This window comes from Curcuma longa, chromosome 18 (genome assembly GCF_044706935.1).
Source record: "Curcuma longa cultivar G26 ecotype Majalengka, Jawa Barat chromosome 18, ITB_CL_G26_1.1, whole genome shotgun sequence".
Taxonomy (NCBI): domain Eukaryota; kingdom Viridiplantae; phylum Streptophyta; class Magnoliopsida; order Zingiberales; family Zingiberaceae; genus Curcuma; species Curcuma longa.
The window spans coordinates 4,985,390-5,003,475 of record NC_133878.1 but is presented as its reverse complement, the minus strand read 5'-3'; the positions used below and the strand labels follow the sequence as shown (position 1 = coordinate 5,003,475).

Sequence of the window (18,086 nt, the reverse complement as noted above, 5' to 3'; positions counted from 1 at the left end):
CGATCACCTCCTCTTCTGGATCGCCGCTGCTAGAGCCGCCACCACACGCGACGACCAAGCTCCTCCCGGCGAGAATCGATCTCCAACAGCTCAAGCCCCGGTCACCGACATTCTTCAGCTTCGATTTGGCACCGGTGTTGGAAAATCACGGTTGCGCTTGCATGGGAGACGAAGGAACAGAGGGTGCGTGATGGGGATCTCGAGGACGGGGAGCAGTGATTGGGAGTGTACAGTAACCGGTTCCTTTTAATCGGCCTTAACGGGTTTGGTTTAGGATCCATGAACCACTAACCCTTTAACTGTAATATCCTAGAAATTATAGGGTTTGAATTAACCAATTAAAGACCAAGTCCTAATTGGTTCGAATTAAGTGAATTGAAACCTAAATTAGAAGCCCATTTAGGTTAAATAGGTCGGATCTAGAATTAGGTTAAGATTATGATAAAATAAAGGGGATGAGAAGATTCGTCTCGCAAAGACTAATCAAACAAAACTGGTTTAGGTCAAATCAGAGATCATTTGGTTAGTAAACCAAACGAACCAAGATTGAACCAAATTGAATCAACTTGATTTGGTTCGTGCTGGAAGAGGTTTTGGTAAAATAAAATGGATGAAAAGATTCGTCTTGCGAAGACGAATCCAACAAAATTGGTTTGGGTCAAATTAGAGATCGTTTGACTAGTGAACCAAACGAACCAAAAATTTAATCTGGTTCAGTGTAATAAACTTAATCCGGTTTAACCTAAATCTTAACCCCAATTTAAAACTATTGTGCACTCCTCGTTATAACTGCGCCTTTTTCCTCCCGCGTGAACCGCGACCGCGCGCCTGTTGACCGCGTCCGCCGTCGATTTTCTCGCACCGGCAAGTGCTATAAGAGGACGGCCGAAAACCCTAACCGGATCTTGCCTCCATTTTGTTTGCCGTCGCGTGGAGACAATCAAGCCAGCCGCTGGCCGACCGCCGCCGCGCCCTTTGCCATCCGCTGGAGAAGCAAGAGGCGAAGCCCTAGCCGTTCGCCTCCTCCCTCTCTTCTTTGATTTCGCAGCCTTCATTGCCCAAAGATGTCGACCGCCGCGGTGCCCTTCGCGGCTGCCGCCTTCCCCCTCGCGATCCCTCTTTGCCTGATGCCACCACACGGAATGATATGTGATTAATTAAGATAATTAATCTAGTTTAATTGGATTAGTAATCAGTTTAATGGTTTTTAATTAGTAATTAATTCCTTTAATTAGTTCATTGATTAATTAGTTTAGTAACTATCTCATTAAGTTAGATAAGTAATGAGTAGTTAATTGATTAAGTTTAATCAAATTAATATTTAGGGTTAATATGCTTATTCGATAATTAGATAAGTTTAATTTGGGAGGGTTAATTGAAGTATTAATCAGATTAATAATTGATTAGAACATATCAATTAAGTATTAATTGAGTTAGTAATTAATAGCTCCCCTAGTAGTTGTAAATTGCAAATTCTCGATTGTCTTCCTCACGAGATAGCCATGGGTTAGCTTACATTAAAATAACCGAGTTGTATTAAGGGGAGTTAATTGGAAGTTAGTTGGAGTTGTTTTAGAACTTGAACCGGATGATTTAAAATGTAATTAAGCAACTAGTTTACTACAGATTTAATTATTAGTTAATTGGATTAACTAATTAATAAGTGATAGTTAAGGGGAGGGGTGGATCAACCTAAATATTAAGTTAGAATGTACTTTATTATAATACAATAATGTATTTAGTGTGTTAAGTTGTAAATTGCAGGACGTTGATTTGTTCTTGCTTATACGGAGTTTCGTATTTGAAGGTTCTTTATCGATGTCCGTCTGATTCAGGTGGGTACCCTGTATCTGGTCAATACAGGTCTATTTTCTCGTACATGTCTTATTGTTTACTTATCTATTCTGTTGCTATCCTTGTTGCTTGAGGTAGTTGACTAGGAGCTATTCTTGATGATCCTTGCTTGATATCGTTGTTTGACCTTATGATGATCTGTTATAGCCTTACTGATACTCTAGTGATCTATATCCTTTACCCTGACGATACCCGTATGATACACTGCTCGATACATGTCTTATGACCTCCGATTGATCTATTAACCGAGATATTGTTGACCTATGTTGACAACTGTCTAATTCATGTGGATACCCTGTATCTGATCAATACAGGTCTATTTTCTCGTGCATGTCTTATTGTTTACTTATCTATTTTGTTGCTATCCCTGCTGCTTGAGGTAGTTGACTAGGAGCTATTCTTGATGATCCTTGCTTGATGTCGTTGTTTGACCTTATGATGATCTTTTATACCCTTATTGATACTCTAGTGATCTATATCCTTTACCCTGACGATACCCGTATGATACACTGCTCGATACATGTCTTATGACCTCCGATTGATCTATTAACCGGGATATTGTTGACCTATGTTGACAACTGTCTAATTCATGTGGGTACCCTGTATCTGGCCAATACAGGTCTATTTTCTCGTGCATGTCTTGTTGTTTACTTATCTAGTTGATACTTTTTGTTAATCGCTGCTTGATACTTGCTGGTTGACCTTATGATGATCTATATTCACTATGCTGATACTCTTGTCATCTATAGCATTTACCCCGTTGATGCTCACTTGATTCGTCGCTTGATACTTGTTGAATAACCTTTGATTGACCTACCTACTATAGAACAACTTTAACCATTGTTTTATTGATTTTCTGGGTACCCTGTATCTGGTCAATACAGGTCCATTTTCAGTGCATGTCTTATTTTAATTTTATCTACTCTGTTGCCCTTCTTGTATTGGACGTAGTTATTTAAATGATACCGTTGATATCCATGCTTGGAACTTGCTGTTTGACCTTATGAGGATATACCTTTGCTATGTTGATACTTTAGTTATCTGTAAAACTCATTATGCTAATACCCGTAGTATTCGGTGCTTGATACCTATAGTATGACCTTCAATTGACCTATCTACTGTAGGGAACTCTTAATTGTTATACTATTGACCATGTTGACTCCTCTTAACTCCTGTTGAACATACTGATTCATCGTAGTTATTACATGTTGAGATGATCATCATACATCCATACTTAGTAGTAGTTGTTGTGGATAGCATTGTTGGCTGTTCTTGTTGGCTCTTGGCCGTCACCGTGTTGTGGTGAGATTCAGTGGCGAGAGTATATGTGCACTATTGTTGGGTGCCACTAGGACTGACTATATAGCTCTCCTGCTACACCGTCCGCTCCCCACCAGATTAGTGGTGGTTTATTGTTGGAGCCTGTGCAGTATATCTTGTCTGGCCCCTCAGTTCACTGTGCTCTGGGAGAGTGACTGGGGAATGTAGAGTGCGGACAGAGACTTGTATTTGTTTGCGATGGTTGCTACGTGATTTTACATGCATTCGTTGGTAGGATTATTACATAGTTTAATTTACTCATATGTTTTAGGACTATTGCATTTATTTGCTATGTTTGTTGCACTTGCATGACATTACATACATGATCATATGTACCTGTTACCTATACTTGTTGCACAGTATTTCTTCTTCTTTATTGTTCAATTGATAAGCCATGCTCGACTCCCATGATTTACACTATTTGTTGATATCTATTACCTGTTGACTAGCGTTTATATCTTCCATATATATTTATTTGGCTTTCACACTTTTGTTATTTCTGTTGATACCTTTACATGTACTTCTATTTCTCTGTATCCATTGAGTATCTAACTACCCAGACCCTGGATTGTTTTGTTTTCTCCCCAGGAAGCAAATAGGTGGATCGTACTTGGAGCTTAGAGATCTAGCCGACTGTATCCATCTCACATCGAAGAGTATTTGCATGTGTTGGTTTGTTCGGGTTTTCGTTGCATTCGATATGATTGTATTCGTGGATTATGGTGGTGGTGTTGGACTCGTTCTTGTGATTGTCTATCTTGTTCGAGTTTTCGACGTTTTGCTACGCATATGTTTTATATGTTGCAGATTTGTTACGTTATGCATCAGTTTAGTAGTTGGTGGCCGTGTAGGCTTTAGTTCATATTTGTTTGTAGCTTGTGTATGTTTCTTTGGACGTGTAGTCATGTTTTTGGCCGCATGTAGCCGTGTATTCTTGCATGTATTTAGGGAAATTGCCATGGTTAGGTGGGAGATGTTGTCGAAATTTTTCGGACGGTCTCCCGGGACATGACAACGTCAATCTCGGTGCTACATGGCTGGTGACGTGTTCACGAGGCGATCTCAACAAGAACATATTTTGGTGTCGTTTATGGGAAACTCTTTTCTCCTGCTTTGAGACATACCCATGGACGACCCATAAGACCAGCTCTCTTCACCTTGATGGAAGAAGAGCTTAACTGCCTATTGGCGGCTATGGTTCAAGCTGCTTCGCAAAACCAGCCCTTCGCCCCAGCTCCGCTCTCTAGGATACCAATACGATCCGCAAAGGTTCCTCAGATCTCCACTCGAAGGCCACACCTTCCAGTAGAAGTACCATGGGTCCCCCCTGTAAGGCCAGTCGCATCCATGGAATCAGCAGCAAAAAGAACTCCTCCCAGGCACTCGGCCAGGGGCAAGAGCCCTTGGTTAGGGGCAAGGGTGAATTTGATAACTCATCCTTTACCAGGTGAATACTGGAAGAGGAGCTGCCTCGTCATTTTCAAGCTCCTCAGCTAGCAGATTACACCGGGACTACTGACTTGGAAGATCACATAGGACGGTTTGAGAATGCTGCCTTACTACATTAATACACTGACAACATCAAATGCCATATTTTTCTGACAACATTAGTTGGAGCAGCTCTGTGCTGGTTTAACAGACTTCCTTCCTCCTCCATCTTCTTTTTTGCCGACTTCAAGGCCTCATTCTTGCGACACTTCGCCACCAACAAGACTTATCACAAGACGTTGATAGATCTTTTTTTGTCAAATAGAAGCCGAGAGAATCCTTAAAGGAGTATTTGCAACGCTTCAATTAGATAGCACAAGAAGTACCTTCTACTGCCTCAGAGGTCTTGGTAAGAGCTTTCTCTCAAGGATTACTAGAGGGGACTGCTTCAGGTCCTTAGTCAAGAAGCCCCTTAAGAACTTTAACATCTTATTGAGTCGAGCGGTCAAATATATCAATGTGGAGGAACCTCAGTCTGCTCGACGCAAGGATATCGATGCCAATCAGCAAGCTTTACCGAGCCGCAACACTTCTGTAGTCAGTCGGACCGACCGAAGACTGCTGTCTCAGCCCTTGAGAGAGCCTGATTTGGGAGCTCATGCAACGTCCTCCAAAATCAATCATCGAGCCATCTAGACTGTGGAGACTCGGTCTGCCTGCCCCTCCGGAACTATCCGTTGGTTGCCTCACTTCTACGCTTATCATCAGTCGAGGAGCCATAATACCCAGGAGTGTCACAGTATGCCGGAGAGCTCCGCTAAACAGCTGAACAACATTTGAGAAGACAACCTTTGCAACTGCAGCCGAGGCCTCGGAGATCTCCTGCTGGCCGACCTCCTCGGGGCTCATCGCCGCCCTTACCTCAGCCCACCAATAAGCGAGACCGATCTCCTCGGTGGTCTACTCCTCTCGCTCAGCCCGGGACCTCCCGAGGTCTGCAAAGAGCGAAACCTGAAGATGTTCAAGAAGGCAATTAGGATAATGCTCTCTGAGGTGACATCCACATGATCACAGGGGAAACTACAGATGACGACTCTCATTGAGCCTGAAAAGCTCACAACCAACAGCTTGAAGTTTGTGGAGTCGACACGGGCCTGCGGGAGGACGACCCCATGATCGGCTTCGGACCTCACGACTTGGAAGGAGTTGAGATCCCCCATGATGATGCCCTGGTCATCCATGCTACTATCACCAACTATAATGTGGCCCGAGTCTTTGTAGACACGGGCAGTTCTGTCAACATTATTTTCAAGAAGGTCTTCGACCAGATACAGATAGACGAGGCCAACTTACAACCCATGGAGACCTCCTTGTTTTGGTTTATGAGACACGAGGTGCACCCTCTTGGCCAGATCAGCCTCGCCATATCTCTCGGCGAGGAACTCTTACGAAGGACTCGTGATGTGCGTAGGGTATACATACATTTCTATTATGTTTATTGCACATCCTTATGTATTTTATGATGATACTCTGTGTTTATCACACTCTTTATTCGTGTATTTGACATATTTTTTTTACTTTCTAGTTCGGAGATATGCTCTTGTGTATTTACATTTGTAGGATGGAAATCAGAGCGAAACAAGACAAAACGAAGGGAGAATGATGAAATCCCAAAACGGGGCTGTGCCAAATGGCACGACTGTGCCCTTCCTTTCACATGAACCAAGGCAAAAGCCGTGCCTCTTATGCCGCGCAAAGTAAGCCAGGGGCCTTGCCTACAAGGCACGACCATGCCCGCGGAAAACTCGAGCCAAAGTTCTAGGTCGTGCCTTGAGGCACAACCGTGTCGATTGTGGGCCTATAATAAGCCCTTTTGAAACCCTATAGGGGGGTCGACAGAGGTGAACGGAGCATGGCGCAACCGCGATTTGGAGCGGATTTCAACATCTCATTCTTTCTTCCGGGGCTACTCCGCCATTTCCGTCTACCACCAACGAGGAGATTGCGATTTGAAGGAGATCTGAGCATATAGATAAGTCTTTTCCCTTTTCTCTCTTGGATTGAGGGTCAAAGATGTATTCTTATTCTTCTTCGAGTTGTATTCCCTCCATCATGGAGTAGATCCCCTAGATCCTAGGATGTTGGATGAATTGAGATGTATTGGATGATTTGTATTTAATGGATTTGCTCTTTATCATTTTCTATGATATGTTTATGCTTTGCCATATAAATTGTGTCATGTGTGTGTTTGGTGATATGCTTATGAGGACTTAAATTCATGTGGATGGGAGTGAATTATGATTTATAGGAAATCATAGGATCGTATGACCAGGATGCCTTGTGACAGAAGATAAATCTTAGAACCAGACTTTCTGAGGAGATCCTTAAATTGTAACAATCTCTTATGAGGGATAGCTAACGACTAACGATCACTAGGAAGAGATCCTTAATAGGGTTTCTCTATGACAGAGAGCAAGATATTAGGATAGTATGCCCAGGGTACCCGGTGACAGCGGAAAAATTATAGAACCGGACTATCTAGGTATTATCTCTAACTTGTAGTCATAGCATTAGAGGATAATGATTAAATTCCAATGAAACCTGAAGAGGTCAATTTGGTAGCTTGTTTAGAATCCCTACATCGATATAAACATTAAGAAATGGTAAAACATCCATGATACATCAACTATAGTCCCAAGGAATCCGAAATCCTAGAATCGTTTCACATACCTATCATCTAGTTGACATATGTTCGATCGAGGTTCAGGCACTCTAGTTCTCCTTCTCTCTCTCCCTCATACCTAAACTCAAGCATTAGGAAACTTTTTTTGTTCTAGTCTAGTGTTAAACTCCACAATCCTTGTTGTTCAATATCTTTTATTACTTGACGACAACCGTACACTTGCGATCAAGCATCAAGTTTTTGGCGTTGTTGCCGGAGACTATGCGCTATTTTTCATTGGACTCTTGCATTTAGGATTTTTAACCGCATTCTTTCTTTCGTTTAATTTTTTTATTATTTTTTACTTCACCTCCTTTAGTGCAATTTCTTTACAGAATCTTTTTCTAGAAACATAGGAACATTTTCTTTTGGTGTGCATGCGTAGGTCTAAACAAGAGGAGTTTCCTTTTGACCCACCTAGAAATTGAAAGAACATACCGAAGGAGGCTTCAATCTCAACAGTTAGCTACAAAAGAACACATACCAGAAGCCATGGCTGACAAACCATTAAAGGACTACGTTGCACCATATGCGAGAGGAGTATCATCTAGCATCCCCCAACCAACGATAGAAGCCAACAATTTTGAATCAAGCCTGCATTTTCAGCAGAACCAGTTTGGGGGTGGACTAAACAAGGACCCCAATCTACACTTAGAGAATTTCTCAGATAACTATAGTACTATGCGAATTCACGGGATTGCTTTTGATACAATTCAACTCATGTTATTCAAGTTCTCACTGAGGGATAGGGCAAAGTTTTGGCTTACTTCTCTACCTCTGAACAGATAACTACTTGGGAACAATAAGAGTAGATGTTTCTTAACAAGTTCTATCCACTAAGTAAGACAACCCATATGCGTAACCTGATATCTAGTTTCATGCAAATGGATGGTGAATTTTTATTTGAAGCTTGGGACCGCTTTAAGGGGATGTGAGACAATGCCCACATCATGGTTTGGAAAGATGTCTCATCCTTCATACTTTCTACAATGGAATCAATTATCAGATCAAAGTATATTTGGATTTCGCTGTAGGAGGAGAACAAATGAACAGAAGTTTGGATGAAGCTGATGATATAATTGAAAGTGTGACCCTTAACCATCACCAATGGGCTACCCAGAGAGGAAATCAGTCGAAGACTCCTGGAAAGTATGAGGTGGACATTCTTACTTTATTAACTACTCAGATGGAAGCCCTCAACAAGAGGTTCGACAATATGAATGTCAATAAGGTTAATGTGATATCTACTTCATGCGATCTTTGTGGGGATTCCAGCCATACAAGGGAGATGTGCCAAGTTGGGTCACTTCAAGCTTATATTGCTTAGTACAAACAATGTGATGTCGTTGGTACATTCAACACAAGAAATGATCCGTATTCGAATACCTATAATCCGAGTTGGAGGAATCATCCAAATTTCTCATATCACAATAATCAAGGACAATCTTACCCATCTGCACCTAAGCCAAATAAAGAGATGTCGGACACCTAGAAGATATTGAAGATGTTGGAAGAGCAAAGAATCGAAAGTCGACAAATGTTCTTTCAACTTCAATGCGATATGGTAAAAATTAATGAGAAATTAGACGAACATGATAAGAGGTTGAAGATGCAAGAAATACAAATGACTCAACTTAGTTCCTCTCTTTCATCAAGGCAAGTGGGTGCACTTCCAGGAAAGTCAGACTTTAACCCAATGGAGCATTGCAAAGTTGTTGAGCTGAGGAGCGGACGGATCTTAAGTGACAAGGAACCTCAAGGGACTGCTCCTTTAAACGGTAATTCATGCACATTAGCCGCCGAGCAACCTCCTTCCTCTACACCTACTGTTGAAGATAAATTAGAGGAAGTCGAGACCGCTGCACTCACTGAAGAATCATCGAAGAAGACTATAGTGCGCAACATAGCTTTCCCTCAGAGGCTCATCTATAAACAGAAGGATGATGAGTTTGAGAAATTTTATAATCGAGTTAAAGACATCACCTTGGACATTCCCCTTCTTGATGCTCTTGTCGAGATGCCCCAGTTTGCCAAATTTATTAAGGGTTATTGTCTACAAAGAAGATAATAGAGGCCAAACAGACTGTGGCTCTAACAAAAGAAGTTAGTGCAATCATTCTCAACAACAAACTTCCTCCAAAACTCAAGGATCCAGGAAGCTTCACCATGCCATGCAGAATAGGTATGATGTCTATTGGTAGAATATTCTGTGATTTAGGAGCTAGTGTTAGTATAATCCCCTACTCGATCAGTGAAAAATGCGGAGACACGGATCTTAAATTTATTACCATGGTCATCCAACTAGCAGACCACTCTTGTAGATATTCAATGGGTATAGTGGAGGATGTGCCAGTAGAAGTGGGAGGATTTACTTTTCCTATCGACTTCGTTGTACTAGACATGGAAGAAGATCCATCTATCTCAATTATTTTGGGGAGGTCATTTTTAGCCACTACAGGGGCAAAGATAGACATGAAGAATCATAAGTTGTCCCTGAAAGTGGGAAATAAAAAGATGAATTTCAATCTCTCGTTGGACTCTAACGCATATCTTCAAGAGAAAGAAAGCTGTTGCAGGTTAGATGGTGTCCAGCCGAAGAAGGAGTGGTTTACCAAATGATTTCTTTGTCGAAGGAAGAACCCACATCGACCGAGATAATAAGGAAGCCATTCAAAAATAAAAATAAAAATATAAAGTGCTGGCTAATGCCTCGTTACGAAGCCTCAACCAATAAGCCTTGTACATCAGTGAATAAGGGGTCAAGCTAAAGACCTTAAACAAGCACTGCTTGGGAGGCAACTCAAGGGAAATTTTGAAGTTTCACATCAAATAAAACAAAGTTGTGCCTATTTGACACGATCGTGTCTCCTCGCCCGTGCCCTTGGGCACGACCGTGCCTGAGTCTACGCGCATTAACCCTTTGAGGCCATGTCTATTGGACACAACCGTGTCTCCTTCACCGCATAACACTTTCTTGAGGCTGTGCCTCATCCATAAAAGGGCACATAGTCGTGCGTGCCCTAGTCCAAAACTACAAGTTTGGGTCCGAAATTAAGGGTTAATTATGGACGACCAACATAATCAGAATCCTATTAGGTCACACATACTACAAGTTTCTTGGAAGGACTTAAAATGAGTGTGAGAATTAGATTCTCAGAACAAGAGAAATCCGGTTAGATCGGACAAAGGCAAAATGATGGGTTTCGTCTTATGTAGACGGAATAAACAAAATCGGAATTATTCTGGTTGTCGAACCAGACAAATTAATTTTCAATCAAAGATTGAACTAACTTGGTTTATTTCGTGATGGAAGACATTTTGGCAAAATGAAAGCTATGACAGGCTTCATCTTGAGAAGATGAAACAAACGAAACTTGTTTGGGTCAAATCGGAGTTCGTTTGATTGCTGAATTAAATGTTTTTTGTTGTGAACCAAGTTGAACCAAATCGAACATAATTTGAGTTGAACCAAACTAGGCAAACCCAAGGCAGTAGACCAGGTTCAAGGAAAACCCTAAACCCGGTTCCAGCTCCTCCCGGTCCGCCTCCTCTTCTTCTTCCTCGCGCGATCACGCGCTCCTCCAGCTGTCGCACACACAAAAGGAAATCTTACTTCTTGCCAGAAATTGGAATGGAATTGGTGCCGGAGCAAAATAGGAAGGAATCCTTTCCATCCGGCTGTCTCATGGTAATTAGGGTAGGAGATGAGATCTTCTTCCCGATCATTGGGTGTGTGAAGAAGGAAAGGAATCCGGCCGGTGCTAGGGTTTGGGGGTTCGATTCTTTAAGAAGGGGTTGCCGGCTATGGCTTGAGGTGTGAGAACTCCATTGCTACCTCCTCTCTTGTCGTTCCCTCCTTGCCCTGCTTTTGCCCGTTCATGCAAGAAGAAGAGACTGTCCGGTTTCTTATTTTTTCGACCGTTGGAAAAGCACCTCAGCCGGAGCTTCCTCTTGTGGTCGCTATTGATTGCTACCGGACCTCCCTGTTGATTACTGCTGTCGGCCAAAGAGTTCGCCAGAGCTGTTGCCAGAGGTTGTGGCTGTGCAACTGGTCCTTGTTGCTTATTGCTGGAGTTCGTGGCCGTGCTGCCAAGAACTTGTTGCTTGCTGCAGGAGGCCGAAGTTCTGGTAGATATCATCATCATCGAAAAACTTTCGATAACTTGTTTTTGTAACATCACCGGAATCAGATTACCGGCGATCGTTAGAATACCCCAAAAATGAACGCAACGTGTGTTGTTACACGTTTTCGATATTTGGGTATTCTCTTGTATCGACCGTTGTTTATTGACGGCTAGTACCGCGACCAGAAACACAACTCGTGCATGAGAAGTTGTCCCGACAAAGCTTGGCGTGGATTACCGATAGAGGTAGACTTCGAGGAAGCTGTTCAGTTCATGTTATTTTCGCTGAGCGTTATACGCGAAGTATATGTAGAATAAATTTGTTATTCTTAAAAATTTTAGTTTCTCAACTATTCCACAAATTGTATTGTATCTTGCATGCGTGGTTTTGAGAGTTGTAATACTTTAGATTATTATTTATTTTTCTTCCGCTGTGTACATTTTTGAAACGCATAAACACGCGCAACGTATCGGGCCGATCCCAATAATTTTATCATTCCCTTCTAGTATATGAAATCTTCCCTAGAGAAGAGGGGAGGGCGTACTGTGCTATAGCATTCTTGATGGGCCATAGGAAAAATCTTGCACATAAAAAATAAACGAGAAAAAAATATTCCAAGACTTGATCTTGGATTAGTAGTGCGAAAAACATTTAAAATGATGAATAAAAAATTAAAGCGATGAAAATTTCTCGAACAGTGGTTGCACTAATTTTGAACGCCCCTGCTTTGATACCAATTGTAGGACCGATGAAAGCGCTAGAGGCGGATGAATAACGCTTGTCATTTTCACACTTTTTTAGAAAGTTCGTAACTCAAATACAAAGTGCATAGCTGAAAGTAGAGTAAAAACTCAAGTAAGTACACTTTTATTTTTACTTGGTTAACAGCCTCTGACTGCTACTCCAATGTTCACAGTCCTTGACTACATTTGTTGGGGAATCCACTAATAAACTCTTTCTCGCACGAGAAAGAGTTTCACCTTTACAAATAGTATAGGAACGGTAACACTTTTACCATCCTAAGAAATAAGTACAATAGACGAATAGAATAACACAAGTTTGTTACCAACAAAAGGATTAGCGATTGTATGCAGTTGTTGGTGCAGTGTCTCGATGTCGCAACAATGTCTCGGGAGCTTGGATTGTGTGAATATGCATCGTAGAATGATCGTGAAGGTTGTGTTTAGGGTTCTCCTCGTAGCTGATTATATGAACAGATCCAGGCACCTAGATCTCCTTCAGGGTGCCCCCATGTTGACTCATCGATCCATTATTGTAGCTGACTTAGTATCTCCGAGTACTTGGATCCCTTCCGGGCGCTTGGAATACTGATGTGGAGGTTGTAGATCAGCCTTGACTCCACCACGTCTTATCCTTCTTCGGGTGCTTGAAACCTTCTAGGCGCCTGGAAGCTGAGGTGTCCCTGGCCAATCCTGACTCACTACCTCATCTGCTTCGTTGACCCAAAACACTGACATCTGGGTGCTTGGATGTCCGAGCGCTCGGATCTAATAGGGGCGCTCAAAACCTAAAGTTTCATTTTTTTTAATTCCCTACATCATAGAGTTAGCACAAGAGAGATATACAACAAAAAAAATCAAGTTTGGATAGTTTTACAACTGTTTGATCTTGACTTTTAGATTTTCAATGAAATCCTAAGTCAGACCGACATTTACTGTTCTCTTAAAGGCAACACATCCTCTCACCTACTCCTCTTAGGAGAGTTTACGTTTTGCTAACCATCTGGTCCTCTAGGCCTGGTTGAACTTTAGCTCATTATTTGATCTTCACCTCCCAGGACTTTCTTGTCGATATCTGATCTTCGCTGACCCATTGTTCTGCTAGATGTCCAGTCCACTAACCCATCTAGACTTCTTGCCTGGTGCATACCCTTGATCTGCCAAGACTTCCTGCCCGATCTACTTGACTAGGACTTTTTGCCTGGTCCACTTGACTAGGATTTCTTTAGTTGGTCCACCGGATTAGGACTTCTTTGTCTGGTCTAACTGACTAGGACTTCTTTGCCTAGCCTCTAACTAGGATTTTTTTGCCTAGCCTCTAACTAGGACTTTCTTGTGCTACATGCACACTCAGATCAACTTGTTAGCACACAATATAACCTAAACTTGAACATTTTGCCATGATCAAAATACTGATTCGATTATCTGGTGCTCCCTACACCAACACTATAAAGTACCATGCATAATCTATCCATAATTAATGATTAATTATGGACGACTAATATAAACTGAGAACCTATAAGGTTACACGCATTATAAGATTCTCCAAGAGACATAAAACGAGTTTGAGAATTGGATTTTCAGATCGAAAGAAATTAAGTCTGGTTGGACCAGATAAAGGGCAAATATGGAAGATATTTTATCGGAATGAAAGCGTGGATGAGCTATGTCTTTTGATGACAAAGTGGACATCTTTGGTTTAATTTTAAATTAAATTGGTTTGATTTTAATTAACAAGTGATTTGATTTTCAACCAACACAGTTTGGTCTTAAACCAAACTTAAGAATATCAATTTTGGATTTTGGATTTTGGATTAATGGATGCAGGTTTTTAGTTCATGAACTAAACTCATGAGAGATCTATAAACATATCTCTAAAGTAGAGAGATTTAATAGATTGAAAATCTAAAGGTTAGGTTTTAATCTCTTCTCCTCTCTTCTAGCCACCAGCCACTACAAAACCCTACACACCCACTTGTTGCTGTCGCCCCTTGTGGTGTTGCCCCGTCCAAAGGTGGGTTCTTCAAACTCCCCTCGACCAAGTTTTCCTCCACCAGCCAACCACCTCCCTAAGTCGGGGCCATCCACCGAGCCAAAGTAGCAAAACCCGGTAGTGGAAGCAACGAGCAAGAGGAGAAGCAACGGTTATTTCTTCGTCGCAAGGTATCCTTCTTCCTTCCTCTTTGGCCATTATTCTACAGGCAATTGTTATTGTCAGAACTCCCACACCATTAGGCTCATTGCCCATTGTTAATAGTGAACCGTTCGACCTTTAAACGACGGTGTGATCACCTCCGTTCAATCTAATTCGTATCATCTAGTTGCTTTGAGCCATCGAATATCGAATCAGATTGTAAGTCCTCTCTCGGATCATTCGTCTCCTTCCTTCGAAGTTGGCTCGAGGAGATCTCGACATGGATATGAGTAAAGATAACCTTTCTCAAGGTTGTTAGTTGATATCATTTTCGATTCCATTATCCAATAGGTATAATTTATTTATGTCTTTTATCTATAATTATATTTATATGTGTGTGTATCCTCATATGAATTTTTATGCGTAAATAGTAATAACATAGTTTATTACACTTCCGCTGCATATTTAATGAAACATAAATTTAAAAACACACATAAAGAAACCCAATAGATTGCACCAACAATATTGAGCAAGCTTGGAGGGCTTGCTGCACTTAACAGATTGAAGGCTTGACATGAGGTGAACTCAAGAGAAATATAAAGCATTGGCAAGATTAAAGACCTAGAATTCTATAAGAGATTATTAGTGAAATATAATTTTATGATCTTCACTTTTAGCACTATCATCAAGGAGATGTGTATGACTATGCAGCCTAAATTAGTTAGTGGATTGTATGCAACCTTCAACAAAGTGACAACAAGTTCATGATTGTATTTGGTGGTTAAACTCAATCATGATCTTTGTGTAGGCTTACAATGTAAGTCGGAAAGCAAATTCAGTCAATTAGAGTGTTCAACATACTTGGGAGTCACTTGAAATTTTTAGTCAACTTCGAAATCAACCGAACACAAGGGACCAGAGAATTGAATGCTTCTATTCATACTCTAACCAAATAAAATTAGATCCAATCTACTGGATCAATGATGCTTGAGAAGTTGAGTGGATAGAAATTTCAATTGATTGCCCAACTAGTGGTTGATTGTGTAATGGATATATTTTGCTCGATTAGTTGATTGGAATTGTTTTCAATCGACTAAAAGTTGACAAAAAAGAGTTGTTGGATCCTTTTTCTATATTTCATGGAGGTTTTTTGTCTTATAGGTGCACAAAACTTTCAGCAACCAACTGCTCAACCTAAGCAATATTCAAAGGCTTGAGAATCAAAGTGAAAATTTTCTATCTATGAGCTCTTGATAACCTCTTCTCTTTTTTACTTATTTTCAGTTATGATTAAGAAAAGAACTACTTATATGAAGCTTTCTTTACCTCTAGTAAAGGAGATATTCTTAGTGAACTTGTAGAAGTGATTCACCTGACAAATCGATAAGTCATGGAGTAACAACACGGCTCAAATCACATGAAAATTAACATGTTAGCATTATTTTTATTCTTTATTATTTCACTACTTAAACACTTAACCAATCAAATCCTCACATGAACATCCTACAAAATGCACTCTGGGATAGGATTTAGGCCGAGTATCACAGGTGGCCTAGCTGCATTGCTTTCTTTCTACGAACAAATGATCAAAACATGTCTGCCACCTCAACGATCTCACATGGTCGGCCTCACGACTATCTGTGAGGAGGTAAATCGAGAAGCTGTAGTTGGTCATTACGGGGGAGGGTATTGCCTCGGCTTCACCAAGATTCGACCCTTACCCACTTCAGCAAATCTGCCTCATAATAACCAACTCAACTATGTCCCGGAGGCAATATGTCCATGCTCCAAGCATCATAGACAAGGTGTTTGCCAATCCTTGAACATCTCTGGAGGATGATCAATCAGGTTAAGGGAAGTTTAAGGTCTCAATAGATCCTAGTTTAAAACAACAAAACTTAATGCATCATCTTCCACTAAAATGATTCCTTTTCTTAACACACAAAAGAACCATGGGATTTAAGTTTATCTTATCATTAACTATTTGATGACAGTGGGGGTCAATTATTTGATGTCAGCTGTTAATGACAAAGAAACATGCCTTACTGTAGATGGCTACAGTGTGGAAGGCCATGCATACTGTCGAAGGTGTCTTGAGAGAACAAGCAACAAATATATCATTGAGAGTATTTTGGAAGTTAATAATTAATATATAAGGACAAACAATTGCTGATCATAAGTAGGGGTAATTAAGCCCTAGTATTTATCGTTACCCTTAGTTATTGATAATGACGAGACGAAGATGAGTCAGATTACACTAGATTTTGTAGAGTTAGGAAAGTTTCACTGTCAAGGATTAATGTCCCATGTATGGATTGGAAACTAAATGAATGGATTTAACAAATAGAAAGAAGAACAATGGGGAAGTTAGGAACGACTTCCATCTTAAAAAGTTTAGAAAGGTTTATTAGACCTTTATTTTCCCCTTAAAAAACTAATATAATGGTTCTCTTTCACTTATAATTCTACATCCATCATTGACTATTTTCATGAATATATAGACTTAGTTATTTTTTCAATTACTTTTTTTATATGAAAAGATGCTTTTTCAAAAATGTTTATTTATTTTGCATTCAATGAATAGTGGATGCTTCCAATAACGTGTAAAACTCTTCTTGTCTATTAGTGTTGGTGTGGTCGCATATAATGGCTTTAGGAGTAATAATAATAATAACATGCGACCACAGTGATAATAATAATAATATCTTGTATCGCACGTTGTTTACTAGTGCTGAAGGAGTTAAGACTTGGTCCACCAATTAACATTATGATTTAACTATTATATTAACTATTTAATTATAATTTTTTACATTATCAATTTTTTCTAACAATTAAAATCAATCATTTAGGGAAACAAATGAATCGATCATCGAACATTAGAATTAGTCAGTACTTCAATTGATAGTGAACTGATAGGTGTCACATTAGCAAGACAATGTCACCGAACGTAATTAAAGGATGTTGGACATCTGGATTGACCGTCGTATGCGCTTCCCGATTTACTCTGGTGGTCGGTGGGAAACTTCCGTGAGACCGGATCGGCCACCCCCAGGGATTGAGTCCATGATACTGACTGGGATTTATCTTTTTTTTTTAAAGAAGTCCAAAGTCCATGAACCAGATGAACAATAATCTTATCCATTATATTATTGTCCTATTGTCCTATTCTATTGTGTTCTTGCTTGTTCTCTATTATATGTCTCTTGTGTTTCTATTGATGATCTTGTAAGAGGTTTTCCACCTCTAACACTTTGCTAGGAGAAAAGATGGAAGATTTTAGGAATGATCCATCTAAAGAATCATAGGTCATAGATTAGAAGTATGAGAGATGTCCAACCATGTTAAATTACTTGTATCATTATTGTTGGTGTAATTGGCCTTTGATGAAGGTTGACCATGTTTGAATTAGATTTTGATGTTTGATTAATATGTTTGATGGTTGAGCAAAATATTAAGTAAATCAAAATTGATTAAATATTTGATGGTGAAGAAGTCTAAGTAGATCACAGTTAATTGAACACTTGATAATTAAGATCAACTAACATTCACAATCAAAGTCCTAATAAGTTAAAGGTGATTGGATGTTAGACATACAAGTACAAGTCCTAACAGATTAAGGATAACTAGATGTTAAACATATGAATAGAAGTCGTAACAAGTTATGAACGATTAGATGTTAGACACGTGATGGGAAGTCCAAGCAAGTCATGGAATATTGAATGCTTGGCAAGAGATGAAGTCTTGAAAGGTCTTGAGTGATTGA

At 40.2% G+C, this 18,086-nt stretch overlaps 1 protein-coding gene and 1 non-coding gene across 2 annotated transcripts; one reads left to right on the top strand and one right to left on the bottom strand.

The window, feature by feature from the left end:
- Window positions 1-7,816: 7,816 nt before the first annotated feature.
- LOC141812132 (uncharacterized) lies at window positions 7,817-8,651 on the top strand. The gene is made up of 2 exons (XM_074700173.1): window positions 7,817-8,000; window positions 8,359-8,651. Exons 1-2 carry the CDS (start codon window positions 7,817-7,819, stop codon window positions 8,649-8,651), a joined length of 477 nt encoding a protein of 158 aa, XP_074556274.1.
- Window positions 8,179-8,281, bottom strand: LOC141812388 (small nucleolar RNA R71). The gene has a single exon (XR_012600273.1). It is a non-coding gene; the product is annotated as a small nucleolar RNA R71 (small nucleolar RNA).
- Window positions 8,652-18,086: the final 9,435 nt, after the last annotated feature.

Coding starts and splice junctions, on each gene's coding strand:
- LOC141812132 (XM_074700173.1), top strand. CDS start 7,817: ATGGCTGACAAACCATTAAAGGACTACGTTGCACCATATGCGAGAGGA. Junction 8,001..8,358: donor GAATTTCTCAGATAACTATA/GTACTATGCGAA, acceptor ATTTCGCTGTAG/GAGGAGAACAAATGAACAGA.